Genomic DNA, 16499 nt, shown 5'->3' on the forward strand with positions numbered 1-16499 from the left:
GAATTTTTGGGGAACCTTTGAAGGCCCCCCCCCCCCCCCCCAATGTATAGTGCTTATTAGATGACCGTTTGGTCATGAACCTTAAGAAGATTGAAATACTTGATCTTTGAGTGGCTAGTTTTAAACTCTGGTAACCTTCCGTAAGCAAAATTGTGTCTTGAAATCCAGTATATGTCCTTTTCCATATTTAGACAAAGTTAATGTACATGTGGGTGGATTTTAAAACCTTAGGTTTTATATTGCTTTGGATGTGTCATCTTGAGAAATGGTTTGAACATGTCTCCACATCTTCAGATCTTGTTATGCTGTTTCCTTATTAAGCTGCCAAACTCATTGCATCAAACAGTTGTGTGCGTTGTTTGTTCTTATGTCTGAAATCTCAACTTTTTCAACAGAGCCCTTCTGCTTGGCACACTACCCATCAGCCTTTCACAGTGTGATGTTTAATCCAGTAGAACCCAGATTACTGGCTACTGCCAACTCTAAGGAAGGTGTGGGACTCTGGGATATTCGTAAACCTCAGAGGTATGATCTGGCTGTCCTTGTCTTATGCTGTGCTATTTCTTTCCCATGAGAGCTGATGGCATGCCACTCTCTTTTTTTTTTTTTAAGTCAGAACATACGATGGGAAGAAGAGATGCAGAACAAAGTTAACAGCAATGTTAGTAATGCTGAATTAAATTATTTTTCATAATTAATGTTCTTCTTCATACATACAATCTAATTTGTTTTAAAATGGGGCTAAATCTTCAATGTTAAGGTAAGTGATTTTTTGGAAGCCTGCCTGGCCTTACCACTGCAGATTAACTCGGATTGTTGCGTCAAGTTCTCATCATTATATTTAGCACTGGCTTGCTAATACTGGAAGAAGCTGTGGTAGGCACTGCTTGGTTTACAGTTTGTTTTTTCTGCCCAGCTCAGTTTTCAGTGGCTGACTAGAGATTGTGGTCAAGGCAGCTTTTTACTTAGCACTTAAGAGTTTTATATGACTTCCTGGATAATACAGACACCTGGATAATCAGTTTGGCTGCATAATATGCTTCCAGATTTGCATAGAACTTTAAACAAATGAAAAGAAGAGAATAAGTTTGCAGCATGAAGTGCGGTTAGACTGGCTTCTAAAGTGGACGTGTGCAATGTCTGATACCGGAGTTTGGCATGCATGAGAGATTAAGCTTCTGTTGAAGTCTTTTTCAGTCTTTCAGATTTTGAAAGTAATTACCCTTTTTTATCATAATAATCAGAAAAAAATTTGAGTACCTCAAGTAAATGTTTCTCCCCTGCAACTTTTATGTTTACATGTCCAGTTACAAGTGTAAACACAGAAAGGATAATTTTAAAAAGGTGAAAAGAGGGGAAAACAGGTAGTACTTGTTTTACAGAGCAGTAGCCTCAGCTATTTAAAACCTTCTGTAGCATATACTTGACTCTCCCCTTATTGATGAATTTCTTGGCATGTCTAGAAGTGCATATCACTAAAAATTCTTCTTGGGTTTGTACTGTAGAGACAGAAAAAGAAATCTCATATGAAGTTAGTTATAACTGGCTTTAAAAAAATTCTGAAATGTTTAGACATCCATTACAATAGCAACTAAATTATGGTTTCAGGAGGGTTTATTATTCCTAAATTGTAAACATTAATGGTTTGAACTGTTCTTTATTTTTAAGCTTGAATCAGAATTGGTTTGCTGATGCTGGTGGCTCTAGAGCTTGCTCATGTTTGTAAAGTTTGCCAGAGCCCTTGTTGGCAGCTGTTGTACAGTCTGCTGTTAAATTTAGGTTTGATAAAATTTAACTGGGAGGGGGTTAGGAAGTGGTGTAAGCTGTCTTCTCTTATCCCTGTCAAACTCTTTATGTCTAGGTCTTAGTTTGATGTTAGAAAGTTACTTACTAACTTCAGCATTTACTGGATAGAGGGAGAGAAATATAAGAAGTTAGGATTATTTTGCTCTTAGAAAACATGTTTCTTGGTTTTTTTCCCCATAAAATTTCTGTCATTTTAACTTCAATTCATGCCTGGTTTTTCCTTGTGAACTAATATGGACAAAGTTGGTTTCCTCTTGCCAAGCCAGCTGGCCTCATACTAGTTTTGCAGGATTCTTTGCTTTTCAGCTTCTACCTCAGTTTTGTGATTTAAGAACTTCCACAGGTTGAGTTGGTCTTGTTTTCGGAAGGGCGTTATCCCAAAACATTTATCTTCAGATGTTTATTCTCAGAGTGTGAATATATAGAAGGAATGATGTTGGTAGAGTGGTATAGTTTATATCAATAGAAATTCTATATGGATGCAAAATTTAGATGAAGTCTTTCACTTGAATAGCAAATTGAAATGGTATCACCCCATATAGCTGGAAAGGTTGTACAAGGCTAACAGGAATAGAGAGAGGAAGTGTCCAGAGAAGGGCAATGAAGCTGGTGAAGAGCTTCAGCTAGAGCACAAGTCCTGTGAGGAGCGGCTGAGGGAACTGGGGCTGTTTAGCCTGGAGAAAAGGAGGCTGAGGGAAGACCTTATCGCTCTCTACAACTACTTGAAAGGAGGCTGTAGCAAGGTGGGTGTCAGTCTTTTCTCCCAAGTAACAGGTGACAGGACGAGAGGAAATGGCCTTGAGTTGTGCCAGTGGAGGTTTAGATTTGGTGAAGAATTTTTCCTAATATCCAAAGGGTTGTCAAGCATTGGAACAGGCTGCCCAGGGAAGTGGTGGAGTCACTGTCCCTGGAGGTATTTAAAAGACATGTAGATGTGGTGCTTAGGGACATGGTTTAGTGGTGGACTTGGCAGTGGTAGGTTAACGGTTGGATTCAGTGATCTTAAAGGCCTTTTCCAACCCAAACAATTCTATGATTCTATTCTAAGTACCACTAAGGATACAAGCATTGACCCTGACAAATGCCGGAGCAGATTACTTGAGTAAGGAATTCTTCTCTTACAGATTTTAACAGCTGCTCTGTAATAGTGGAAATAGTGCCTTTTTGTTAATTTTTTAGCTATTCTCATTGAGACTTTGATCTCCCAAAGTTTCTCAGCTTATATATGAAACTGTTAATTGCTTGGGGTGGTAGCAGCTATCAGGTCATGGAAACTCAGATCTCCAGTCTAGATGCTATCCTGCCTTCTCCTCAGTCTTAACCACAAGGCAAAGTGCTTGCTGTGAGCTTGTTGGAGGCTGCTGTGTGTGTATGTGATAATAGTCTGTGCTCATATATTTAAGGACATACATTTTTAGTTGTATCGTGGCATTGTTCTTTCTAATGCCAAATATAAAATAGTTATAACAGAACTTAATTGGTAATGCTTCTTGGCAAGTAATTCATATTTCTCCAGGTTTAGCATCACTATGAAAGATTTAATAACCTTTGACAAATCTGAATTCTACAGTCTGTTTTGAACGATGAAAGCGGAGGGGAAAGGGTTTCTTACGTTAGAACCTCTGGGTCGTCTTGAAGGGCTTGAATAAATTAAATTGTGGAAGCTTGTATGCTTACATCTGATGGACAAGAGCTACCCTTTTCTGGTCCTAATCTGATCAAAGTAAATCTTTCCAATTAAAAGCTAAATGGTGATGGTTAAACGTCATACCTTGGAACTACAGTGCTGAAATTCAGAGGTGGATAGGTCACGCCACTTTTTCCTGCATAGGGGAACGTGTCCAAAACCCTTATTGTACAGTTGGACATACACTGTGTATACCACACAGCTGTTCCCTTAAGTACTGAATTTAAAGCATTTGCACCTACTAGGTGTGGTGCATTGTGTAAAATAGGCACATGCTTCCTGCCTACAGCCCTCTCCTCCCCAGAGGACTTGGAAACAGGAAAGTAAGTAGTAAGAGACAGGCTGCTCCTCACCAAGTAAATGCTGTTGGCTGGTATTTAGAGCCTCAGACTTGGGCTGAGCAAGCTGTAACTTAATGCAGCTGATAATTCTGCTTTCAGCTGCCACTTTTCTGGGACAGCCATCAGCTTTCCTCCTTTGCTTGATCAGAGATGTGCCCAAAACATGGTGAGAAGGGTATGCTTGGCTGAGGGGAAAAAAAGGGTCATAAAGCACTCTGCTGCCACTGTAGTTTGTTCCCAGGAAGTTCTCAGGGAAGCCGACTGTCAGAGTGAGCTGTGTCCTGCTAGTGGGTGGCCGAAGCCGGAGTCCTTTGTATTTAAATAAATGAGACTGGATTTTTAGTCTTTATTAAAATAGCAGAACATTTGCCAAAACTCCCACTGGTCTCTGCAGATCTAGTTTGCTAATCTAGAAATATGGAACTTGATTTTTAATGTATTTGGGGCCAATTCACTTTGTCTTATGAGGAAACAATTTTGTTGATTTGTAGATCAGTTAAGATACAATCCTCGCTCCAGTGAGGAAGTGGAAGCCAGAATTTAGATTTTCGTCTGTGGATTTTAGTTTGTTATAGTCTCTTCTGGGGAAAATACACTGTGAACTTAATTATCAGGGGAAAAAAAAGGTTTTGTTAAGGATGAAGTAATCCACATAATGCTGTAAGTACCTGTGATAGAGTTTACATAGAACTGAAATCGGTATGTGAGGGAGTTTGTGTATATTTTCCATTTTCTTATTAAGAATAAAGGACACAAAGTGTAGTTTCAGGTAAGAAGTGTGCCAAAAGCGTTTTGGCTGATGAATTTTATAGGCAGAATGGGTTAAACAACCCTGAAGTTCTCCATAAATTAAGGGTAAACAGGAAGCTGCCTGTGTAACTTGCATGCCAGAACACTAGCACAGCAAAGAAGGGCTACTGCATCAGCTGCTTTCCTCAATGTCATAAAAGTCTTCTAATAGTGGAAAACCTTGGTTCTCTACAGGTTTGTACCTCTCTTTTATACTGTCATCAGTACTCAAGAAAATGTAACACTGCCTGAGATGTAGGAAGATTGAGCAAATAGAGGCTTCTGGGGGACACAATGTGGAAGTATTAACTTGCTGGGATTGTTGAATAGCACAATATATAACTATAATATAAAATTGCTAGATCTGTCTATTCCTTCTCTAGCCTACCTTTTTATTTCCATTGCTGTGCATGAAGTTCACTTGTGAAGGACTTTATTTTATGCCACAAGTTGCCAAGGGAAATTCCTCCTTTTTTTCAGTATTGATGTAATCCTTCATAATACTGTGGCCATTGTGGGAGTTTCAGTCCTGTCGTTCTACCTGTGGTGCTAGCAGAAATGACTAGATCAGGTAAACTTTAGCTCTTTTGTCATGATGTATGGTAGTAGGGTTTTGATTAGGGGTTGAATGGGTAGAAAGAAGGGCAGGAAGTGTAGATACTTTTAGATGTTTGCTGTGGATTGCCAAAATAGTAACTTCTAGTGGGTTAAGCAGGGCTGCAGCACTCCTCCAGTGTGGGAAAGGTGAAATGGTTATATAGAGTTAATAATTTGCTGCTAGTATAACACTTCATGTAAAACGCATTTCCCCCAACTACTGTCCTGTTCTCTCTTAGTTCTCAGATGGAGACAGAGTTAAACTGATGCAGCCACTACTTGGTTTGCTTCATAACTGGAGACTGTTCTGGGGAATCCTGCTGCTGCTCTCCTGCAAAATCCAGAAAGCAAATGAAAAGCCTGGAATGCCGAAGACTAGCTGTTTGTGGCCAATAGCAGTACTGTAGCTAGCAATACCTTCAGATAACATGTATTACGACCAACAGCACTGGTGCAGTAATACAGTTTACAGATATAGGTGAGGATTGATAAGGCCACAGGATTCAGCTGGCCTTCACTCATTTGAAGGGGATCAGGCTTAATGCTGAATTTCTGGTTTTAACCAGCAGAGGCTCCTCAGGTGAGGTATAGTTTTTCTTTAACTTTGTTCAGCTTGATGATGCAGTGTCAGACAAGGGGTGATTTGCTATTAACTTCTAAACTTGTATGGAGTCAGTGGAATACGGCTAATTGTGCAGTTTTGAATTAATGGCTCTAAATTTTCAAAATCTTTAATGGAGTAGTAATATCCTAGTAGGTTAGAGAATTCAGATATAGATTCCACTGCTGGTAAGAAACAAATGAGCTGCATCTACTTATTTATCCAGAAAATCTGAGGATTTCTACACAAGAGTATTTTTCTCCAAAATACATGGCTCTTCTCCAGTTGGGTTGTAGGAGAGTTTGTCCTGTAGCTTGCTGATAAATGCCTCCAGCCAGGAGAGTTGGTTTTATCTGCTGGTTTTAGTCAGGCAACACTGAACACCTCTACAAATTAAAAATAAAATATTCTTAGGGTTAGAAAAAAGTCCTGATTATGAGTAGATTTTATTCATATGCTGTGAAATTGGTTAACTTTCTGATGGGAGGCTGTGGGAGTGCTTTATGCTTGGCTACTATAGTGAAGAAGGTAATTGAAAAGCCAGCATTTCTTGGCATGCATGGGGAAATTTAGAGACAGTTGCACAGCTCTGAATTGTGAAAAGTTTAGCTCACTTCAAATAGTCCTAATTTGATTAGTCTTGCTGACTGAGTCAGGATACAGAGGCGGATTCATTTTGCTTTTTCCCAAAGTTCATTCACAGCTTGATATCTCCTCTGTCTCAGATTTAGTGCAGCAATTGAGATTCCCCCCTTCTCCCCCAGTATACTAATAAGATTTGAATGTGGTGGGCTGGCTCCTCAAAAATAGCATATGAATGAATCACTGTTAAAATAGAACTAATATAAGTCCAGCAGGATTACAAGTTGACTAGTGATTCTGGAAGTCTATTCTGCTATTTTTAGAACGTGTGAGTATTGCCATTCTTTCAGGTGGACATTAAACTGAAACCAACTGTATTGTTTCTTTTTTAAAAACGGTGCACTGAAAAGCTTAAATGTGGTCTTGATTAATGAAGCTGTTATAAGACACTCACACCACTAGATGGGGTCTGGAAGCTGTGCATCTTAAACTGTTTACAATAAAATATGTATTGCAAATATGTATTGTTACAGAATTGCTGGGGGCAACTCAGCAAGTCAGTTTACATATATATTTCAAGCAACTACTGTGTAACTCCAGCTCTTTTTAGGTACTCATGTTCTCCCTTCCTCCCCTTTTCCATGCAGCCCCATGCCCATCTCCTTTTCACTGAAATCAAAAGGCTGCTTTTTTCCCTAAGATAATATGATAATTATCCCCTTAATTCTTTCTTTTTCCTGTGTTCCCCACCCTACCCCCCTTATATCAACTAATCTGGAAGTTTTTGACATCAAAATTGTTGGCCTGTCCTATTAATGATGATCACATACTTTTAAACTGGTTTTCATATTACAAAAAGGCTGTTCACAGAAGCATTTTCTGCTTGTGACGGGACTGTTGAGCCTGTGCTTTTTACACAGTGGGATCCATTTGTGTGTCCAGTTCAAGGGTTAAGGTGCTAAGTCTTGGGTTACTATCAGAAATACGTATCTCAGTGCATTTTTGTGAGCCTGGGAGGGCTTATGTAAAAGCTCCCAGGCCCTCATTCCCGCTATGTCCATTGCACTAATGCTGTGGTTGACCTGTTTTTTGAGTCAACTCATCATGCTAGGTTAGAAAACTAACCTGGAAAAGCTTTGTAGCTTTCCTATGGCCTAGCAAGTTGAACTAGGTTTGGGGAGGGCCCAGTGAATAGCATAGCTGGAGAAGAGACAGGGGAGCCTGTAACGCTGAGGAGATAAGAAGGAATCCGGACCTTCCTTGTTTGAGGAGCAGTGATATTGGATATGCTCAGCTGTTTGTGGCATTACTGTTTTACTTGCTTCAGTTTCTTTTGCTACACTAACCTTCCCCTTTTTTGTCTCATCAGCATGTTCCTTACAAGCATTCCTGGTGGCCTTTTACAAAGTAGAAGAGGTGAAACATAGCCAAAGTTGAGGAAGATTTACCTTCCAAGGCTGCCTGTTTCATGAGAATAAACCATAAGCAGAGTGTTTCTGCTTGACACTTGACTTTTTATGTTCCTGCAGTACAACATGGTGTTCCAGGACACCGGTCTTGAGTGTTGAGTTCTGGGAACACTTTTGTCCCCAGAACTTAAGTATTGGATTACTGGATTCAAGCTCTGAGTGAGGTAGAAATGTTTATGTGTGATAGAAGTTTTTAAGATTCTTCTGAAAGTTCAGGAGGCCTATGCTGTCTGTGTAGTTACAAGTCAATGTACTCAAAAAGCCCAATGATGAGCTAAAAAAATCCTTGACCACCAGAGCAAACCTGGTATCCCTTGGTGACTGTAAACCTTATGGCATATTTTAAAAGCCAGCTTGATCATACAAGTTGTAATAAGCCCAAGTTAAAGGAGTGTCAATTTCAGTGTTTTCCATCAATGCTTTACAGACAAAGCCAAACAGGAACACTAATTGAACTCTGATTTCTTTCTTTGCCTTGGCTGAGGAGTAACTGCAGTTCAAAGCCTTTTTAAGCAAGCTTTTTTAGCTCACATTAAATGAATATTTGTGTCTCAAAAAACACCAATCAGGAAGGCTTTCATAATGGACTTCAAACTAATATAAAATTTGCCCCCTGCACTGAGAATTCAGAGGAAGGAAACTCCCAAGCTATGGATGAAGAATACCTGTTGTTAGAGATCAGTGAATCACCTAGCAATTAGCTCATTAAGTAGTAAGGAGTATATAGAGATGGAAATTTCTTTCCTGTAATAGACTCATTAGATTCAGGGGGATCTTGAGGGAGAACTCTTTTTAGCATGTTTATGAATGTCAGGGTATGTTGATCTTGCCAGTGTGTGGAGGACTTTGAAGGATGTGGCTGTGCTGTGCTGCTGGGTCTCCAACAGATAGTGTGTTCTCTAAAGTCTGTGTCTTGAACAGAACTTTTTCTGCCAGGTGCTAATTACTAGGTATGCAGCTTAGTCGCGCTGCAAGAAAACACAATCCAACTCTTAATGTACTGAATGCGTAACTTCTGGTCCCAATCTATTGGAAATCACAGGTACTCGGTACTTCTGAAAATCCAGTTCTTGGCTCCTGATTACTTTGCCTTATAGTTTCACTTGTTTCATTTAGTTCACAGCCTTTTAAAGACCTGATGAGCATTACCTTCTTGTTCCTGGATCAGTGGTCTCTGATAGCAAGAGGAAAACACTGTATGTACTACATGACTTCATTCTACAGAGGGGTATGGAATATCTCTGTACTCATGATAATCTGAGGACGTAGAAGTCTTGCAGGTGGTTTGTGTTAGATTGACATGCTGACATGTAGCTGAAAAAGCTAGGTTTCAGGGTCATAAGTCCATTGTTGGTTTTGAAATAAAAGTGGTAGCTGCCAGAACTACAGGCAATTTCAGAACAGTTCTTCAGAGTTAAGTTAGATGCATGTCAAATAGACCATCTTTGCAAGAGAGGGCTAAGTATTACCTCTGAATAGAGACATGGTTTATTTTGTTGGTTTTTTTCTGTTGATGGGTGGGAGTGCAAGGGAAAGGGAGATGATGAGTAGCTGCAGCTCTGTACCATAGGTGATATTTATAGCCCGTTGCATAGAGAGGACTTTAGAAAACCTGTGTGGTGATGCAAAAGGTATTCTAAGGTCATAAAACCAGCACTGTAACTGAGTCCAAGTCCATAGATTTAGGTCTCCAATGGTTGCCAATTTTAGTTTCCAGGCTCATACCTTCAAGGTATTTGATCCTTAAAGATCGTACTAGAACAGAGACAGCAGTTATTTCCTGGGAAATGCTCATGTACATGCTGAGTTTTATCCTTTCTAGCTTACCTTCCTAGGCTAACTCTAAAAAGTAGCTGTTGCCTAGTTTTATCTGTGTGTTACCAAGATGTCTGGTATGTTGGCTGGAATACTGAACTTCTGGAAGTGCAAGTGTGGGATCCAGTATTGTTGATGATTGTGTTGCAGGGAATATTAATCCAGGGAGTAACCACAGGGTTTGCTTCTGACAATGAGTTTTGTGAGATTCTGGGCTCTTTAGAGGCTAGAACTGGTGGATTAGGAATTTTCTCAAAGTAGTATCTTTGGTTGTAATTTTTTTTTCCTTACAGGTGTTTAATAAGAAGTTACATGATGGCTACAGGAATGGGATGGCAGGAATAGTGTGTGGAGATTTAAGCAGTTTTTTTGACTGTTTTGCATTTTGACCCTGGATGTAAAGGAAAGAAGCTTGTGATTTCTAATCAGTTCTAATGTGTGAGCTTTGGGATTGCCAAAATACCTACAGATGGAGGAGTTCTCTACATCATCGAATTGGCAGCTACCTGTTTAAATTATTTCAGTGCAACAGAAGTGTGCTGCCTGTTTGTGTTTGGAGACCTTTGTCAGTCCTGCTCTGAGCAGAACACTGTATTAATGAGTGCAGGAAAAATGTGTTATCTTGGCAACCACTTTTTCATGTCAAGCTTATCAGTTCATTTCTTTCCCTTCCCAGTTGAACCATTTGTTGTGAATTTTGACTTGCTTTATGCTGCTTGAAGTAATTAATTTAGCTAGGTGACAGTATAACAAATTTTAAGTGCTATTTAGGCACTCAGCAGTGTGGGTCAACCACACCACCTCAAATAGTTTAAATAACTATTTGTCTCCCAGTTCAGGAAATACAACTCATCCCACACATGTACCATCCTCATCTGTTTTGCTTCTGTGCTACTGAGGCAGATCAACTGAACTGTGTCTCAACCTAGAATTTGAAGCTCTCCTGACAGGTCTGACTTGGCGTATTTGCCCCAAATAACATAGAAGCTAAACTTAGATTTTTATTTTTTAAAAAAAAAAATTTTTCCACCTATTTGTTTTCTATTATTTCTTAAAAGTTCCTTTTAATGTCAGAGAAAGTGAGCTGTTTGTTGCTTAAATTCATTGGGATTGAATTATTCTTTTCTGGAGATCTTTGGGTTGTGTTGAAGGAACTTTTGAATGGTAATGGGATCTAGGGTAGTGGTATTCTTGGGATGTTTTTTGGGTTTGTTTTCCTTATCGCAACCATAAATAAATCTCCGAACTGTCTGCCACAGGTTTAGCCAAAATCAAATTACTTCTTTAGTGTTAGAAACATCTCAAGGTAGTTTCCTCTGCCTTTCTAGTGGCACTTTCTAGGGCCACTGAAGAAAAAAAGGGAGTACTTGCAAATAAGAATTTTCGACTTGGGCAAAGACAGATGGTGACAGTCATTAAGGCTTTAGTCATGCTGATGGCTTAAGTGGTATTTCTGCTGGGAAGAGCACTTCCCTGTATGTGGACTCCTTTTTTTGTGATTGCCACTTCCGGCCAGTTGATGCTTTTTTCTTTTATTCTTTCTTTTCTTTTTGCCTTTTAAGGACAGAAGTGCAGCGCTGAAGTTGCAAAAGGTGTAAATCAGGGAATATATTGCTAGATTTTTTTACTCTGGAGCAAGTGATCTTTTCTGTTGCTGGTGTGAGCACCAACTAATAGATACTCTAGAAATACTTAAGTATGTGTGCAAGTCAGCCATATGCTGCCTGGTATTCAAGTGTTGTGAAGCCGGTGCTGTAGTCTCTTTTTCCCACCTTTACGTCTTGTCCTTATTGTAGAGACGGTACCATAGGAAAGACCCTCTCACTTAGCTTCTGCTTTAGATGTACACATTCCTTACCTCATTTGCAGTCCTGCTTTATGCCTGAACTTGTCAGCCCCTCTTGGGATGGAGGGTTTAGCTTAGCTTTTTCTATGTTTAGGCTGGTATCCTTCCTGTAGTGGAGTGTATTCAGGTTAGTCCACTGATGTGCAAACTGAAGATCTTTGAAGTTTGTTTTTTTCAATGTCAGAAAGAAAGATTTTTTTACTTTCCTCTAGCATCACCAGATTTGTTCATCAGACACACAACTCAGTTTTGGAATACTGAGGTTCAAACTGTATAATAAAAATGTGTATTGTTAGTAGTTCAGCTTTTAATCCTTCAGATAGGGCTATGGTGACTCTTCTGTTCTGCTTTTCCTGAGTTGGTTTAGTAGTAGTTTTCTCAAACCTTCATTAGATAAAATCACACTATCCGTTGTAGATAGTTAGCCCTCCATCATATGCATGGGGATTTTCTGATTTGATGATTAAACTTTTTCATACCTACCAGCACCCCCACACTAGCCCTGGTTTGGTTCTGGCTGGGCACTTTAAGCTAGATACTGACCTTTTGCTCTGTGGGATCCAGCTTGCTCCCAGAAGCACCAGTGGTATTCAGGTTCACAGTTTTCAAGAATATAAGTAGCTTCATGCAGTAAACAAGAAGTCAGGAAACCTGGTTTTGTTTCACAGTGTTAGATATGTCTGTTGATTGAACTTTCTTGCCCTGTTTTTCCTGTATCAAGGAATGGGAATACTGCCTACTTCAAAAGCCTCATGATGCTTAATCTTTTTGTTAGCTTTGAAATTCTCTAACACACAGGTCTTTCTAAAGCAAGAATTTAAAGTGCAAAGTATTGTCCTTGCAATGCAAATTTAAAAAGTATAAAATAGTAATCTGTTGTTCAAAAGAAGCTCTGATTTAATGGTTTTTTGTAGCCTGCTTTCTTAAGGAAATAAGTCTGTGATCATATAAACCTTGCCCTAAGTGCCTTTATGCCTCATTTTAATAAGGAGGGAAATAAGAGATACCATTTTTTACTTAAAATAAAATAAAATTAAAAATTACTGATGACTGAATACAAGGGAGAGATCCTCTTAGTGCATTCCCTGGGAGAACATCTGAAATGTTAGTTCAATGCTATTGTAAGACAAGGGAATTAGTCTTTGAAACATCAGTTCATGGGAAACAGTGGTGGAACCAACTTGATGAGACCAAAGTTGTGTGTGCAGTTGCCTTCATTTAGCTTTACGTGATAATTTCTATTCATCTTGTACCTATTAGAGGCAAAATCTTTACTCTTTCAAGACTGGACTTCTGCAGGACAGGAGCATCTTGGATCTTGCCATTTTTCCTGTTAAAAGAAAGGCGTAGTTTCTTGTTGCTGCTCTCTTTTTTTTTTTTTTTTTTTTAATTTCAGCTTTTGTAGCTTTGGTAAATTAAAAATTCATGCAGCTTTGCTAGAGAAAAGAAGGGGGGTGAGTGTATATATATTATTGGATGAGAGAACAAATCTGTGGCTGATGTTACTCAGCTTTCCTAATGCAATAGAAGAATTGCAGCACAGAAACATATGTAGGAAAAAATGCTTTGTAGAACTGCAGTATTGATATGTGATTGCTTTTGCATAGACACTAAGGTGTGAAAATGCCTTTACTCTTCAGCAGGAATTACCAACTGTTACACTCAGAGTATTTTTGAGGTAACGTTCTCTGGTATCTGTGCTCTTTCTGTTATACTGACTTTGCTGTGTGCTTCATTTTGGAAGCAGTTCCTGTTCCTTCATTTGGCCTAAAGGTCATCTTCCCATGCCACGTCTGGCTGCATTTGCATCTTCTCTAGTTATCTGATGGAACCTACTCCTTTGTGTTTTGCTGGATTCAGCTAACCAGTGTTCTCTCTCACAGTCTGCCTACAAGGTACATCCATCCTACAAGGTACTATTTCTGAACAGGCTGAATAATGGGCTCCAACTGTAGAATTTAGGGATTAGAAAAGGAGGAAAATGATCAGGTGATCTAGCTAGCTTGCTTGTGGTTGTCGGACAGTTGCTCTTTACTTTGTATTCTCGACTTTCTTTTTTAATCTGGCTAAATGGTTTTGGTTTGTTTTTTTCTCTTCCTGCGAAACTATTTTACTGTCTACTAGATCTCTTTTATTACTTACATTACAGTAACACCTAAATGATTCAAGCAGAGAGTGGGAATAGAACATTCTTGTGCCCACTGACTCTCCGATCTGTAGTGAGGGCAAGCCTAGGACAGTGAGAATGTTTGGGAACAGGTCTGTAATAAGACCAAAACAAACCTCGGATAGAGCTGGAGGAGGATGTGAAACATTCAAACAAATAGGGGTTTTTTTGTTTGTTGTTGTCACTTGCTACTTGTTTAATTGCTGTAATGGCAGAGGTAAGCCTTAAGTCCTAAAAGGATAAAAGTAATACAGATGAGGGGGAGAGTTTAGTATACTTTATGTCTCTGCTTGTGTCATATTCCTCAAAATACTTAAATTCTGTAGGTTTTTTTCCTGTGAATGAAGGCAGAATAAAGGAAAACATAATGCTTTTTGGAGAACTGCCGGAGATCACTGGTGAAGCAACATTAGCGTTCAGTGATTCAATTAGATCATAAGGGCCAAACCACACAAGCCTTTGCTGTTATGAAGTCTGGCTGCTCTGGATACGTAAATCTGGTGATGTTTGATGTTCTAAGGCTCCAGATTCTGAAGTCATTTAACAGATAAGAATCTCTTTTAATAAAAAAATTAATAAATTATTGCCCTCCTGGTTTGGAGGTGAGGCTTCTGTTCACCTTAGAGCTTGCCATGCATGAAAGTTTATTAATGACAGGGGATTCCTTTTTATACTAATTTACATGTTCCTGACCCTAACAGTAAAGAACAGAAGGAATGACATGTTCTTGAACATGCAGAATCTTCAACCTAAATTCCCTACTTTTCCAGTCCTGGTAGAAACAGTTGATTTTACTTGTATGTTCTTTTTGAAGGAAAGTAAAGGTGTTTAGTTTTGCTAACAATACACAGCCTTTATTTTATTTGGTTATTCTTTAAAGTCCAAGCAAATACCCCTTACTTCCTGTTAAGGATTCTGGGGATGTAGTTCTTGACGAGAGTTCTTGTAAAGGTAGTGAGATAATCAGGAATAGTGATGACAGAATTTAGAAAAATGAGCATGTTACTGAGAAATAATAAAATCCTGAGTATTGCTTATGTATGTTTTTAATCTTAAGACTGATGGACTTCCTTCACATTTGTTAACACTTCTGAATACATACAGAGAAACTCCATATGCTTGGACATGGTTTATCTGATTTTCAAAGAAACTGTCTTGAGATTTCCGTGAGACTTGTAATCTACTTAAAAAAAAAAAAAAAAAAATGCATGTTAATTGATCTTGTGCTTGCTTTTGTATTATTTGTTCATTTGGTTCTTTCTAAGTGTTTGCTGCAGACTAAATAAGAATTGTGTATGTTTTTGCACACACAGAATAACTTTCTTCCAAATAAAACCCCAAACCTTTCTGCAGTTTTCCAGGCCAAGATTCTGTTTGCCAAGTTTCATTCCAGTTCTTTTTGTACAGTTAGAAGTTCCTCAATTTTGTGGTTACAGAAATGCTGACAAACACAGTTGTATGCAATGGTGTGTATTAGTGACGAGCATTCAATTCATTTTTTCCTTTTAAGGTCATTCTTTCATTAAGTTAGTTTCACACACTGCTGTTCATGATATCAACACTTTCTCCCTTCCTTCCTTCTCCCTTTTAAGTGACACTCATTTCCCAAGGACAGTATCTGTACTGCAGTTCATTGTCAGATTTGTAGCTTATCAAGAAAAGCTATTCAGTGGGTTTATTTAATGGTTCTATTTAATGCTGTAGTGCATGCTGCTATTATTTTATTTCTACCCAGACATTGATCTTCTCTCAGGTTTAATGGCCACTGTCTGTTGCCAAGCTAACTTTTTAATAGCCTGGGTTAAGCTTATGTTACCACTCAGGCAGTCGACTTTTCAAAAAAGAGTGAAACAACTTCTTTGTTTACAGAAGGGGAGAGAGGAGGAGAGGGAAACGTTTGTTTCAGGTATAGACTTTTCTTGCAAATTCTGAGTGCAGTGAGACTATTTCTTCCCTCACCCTGCTAGCTGCCAGCAGAAACATACTTATTTACATTAGCGGTGCTACTCTCGGATTGAAAGCCTTCCATTGTTTGGCTGAGCTGGTATTTAGTTAACACTTGAGTGCTGCCTGTGTGCAGCATATCCAACTACGGAAATGACCATATTGCATGTAACTGTCCATTCTCTCCCTCCTCAGCCTTGCTCTGGCATGTGTGTTTGGATTGTTATGTTCCATCTGTGGACTAAATATTTCTCTTAATCATACAAGATCACTTTTTTAAAAACTCAGAAGTGCATGTGTCTCTCTATTGCTTCCAGAGCTGGTAGGCAACATCAGCATTCCACGGCTGGCTGGGTGAGCCAAATTTGGAAGCAGACTAAATCCCAAAGTAGTCTAGGTCTGGATTCATAAAGATAATGCCTCTGGCAGAAGGGGCACCCATCTTGTTCAGAGGTACCCTTTTAGGATTGTCTTCAGATTTCTCACAAGCTGTCATGGTCTGTGTCTTCAAGAGGAGAGTATTGCTTTTAGTCTGATGCATCAGTAAACTTTTTAGTAACTGCAAGGAAGTGTTGCGTCTGAAATTCCTTTGCTGGAGCATGCAATAAGGAGCAGGCAGAAGTGGCAGTTCTAACATGAGCAACATATCCAAGCATCTCTACACTGCCCTATGCAATCCTGTGTGAAAAAATCCAAAAGTAGCACTGACTAAATGTACAGAGCAGCACCATGATGCAACCAGATAAGCAGAGATAGTAATTTGAACACTGAACGTGCTTAAACACAGCTCTCCCCTTCCTCTTTCCTCCCCACCCCAAAAAAAGAAAAAGAACAAAAGCTCTGGTTCTGATTAGT

At 39.1% G+C, this 16499-nt stretch overlaps 1 protein-coding gene across 4 annotated transcripts in view; it reads left to right on the forward strand.

Moving 5' to 3' along the window:
- The window catches only part of DCAF5 (DDB1 and CUL4 associated factor 5), a 76259-nt gene that overhangs the window by 20799 nt on the left and 38961 nt on the right, over positions 1-16499 (forward strand). For all 4 annotated transcript variants that reach the window (XM_010574166.1, XM_010574170.1, XM_010574169.1 and 1 more), the window contains exon 5: positions 396-525. In XM_010574166.1, the coding sequence (XP_010572468.1) occupies positions 396-525 (130 nt within the window). The remainder of the gene's footprint in view (positions 1-395; positions 526-16499) is intronic.

This window comes from Haliaeetus leucocephalus, unplaced genomic scaffold, assembly GCF_000737465.1.
Source record: "Haliaeetus leucocephalus isolate CR32 unplaced genomic scaffold, Haliaeetus_leucocephalus-4.0 Scaffold417, whole genome shotgun sequence".
NCBI lineage: Eukaryota > Metazoa > Chordata > Aves > Accipitriformes > Accipitridae > Haliaeetus > Haliaeetus leucocephalus.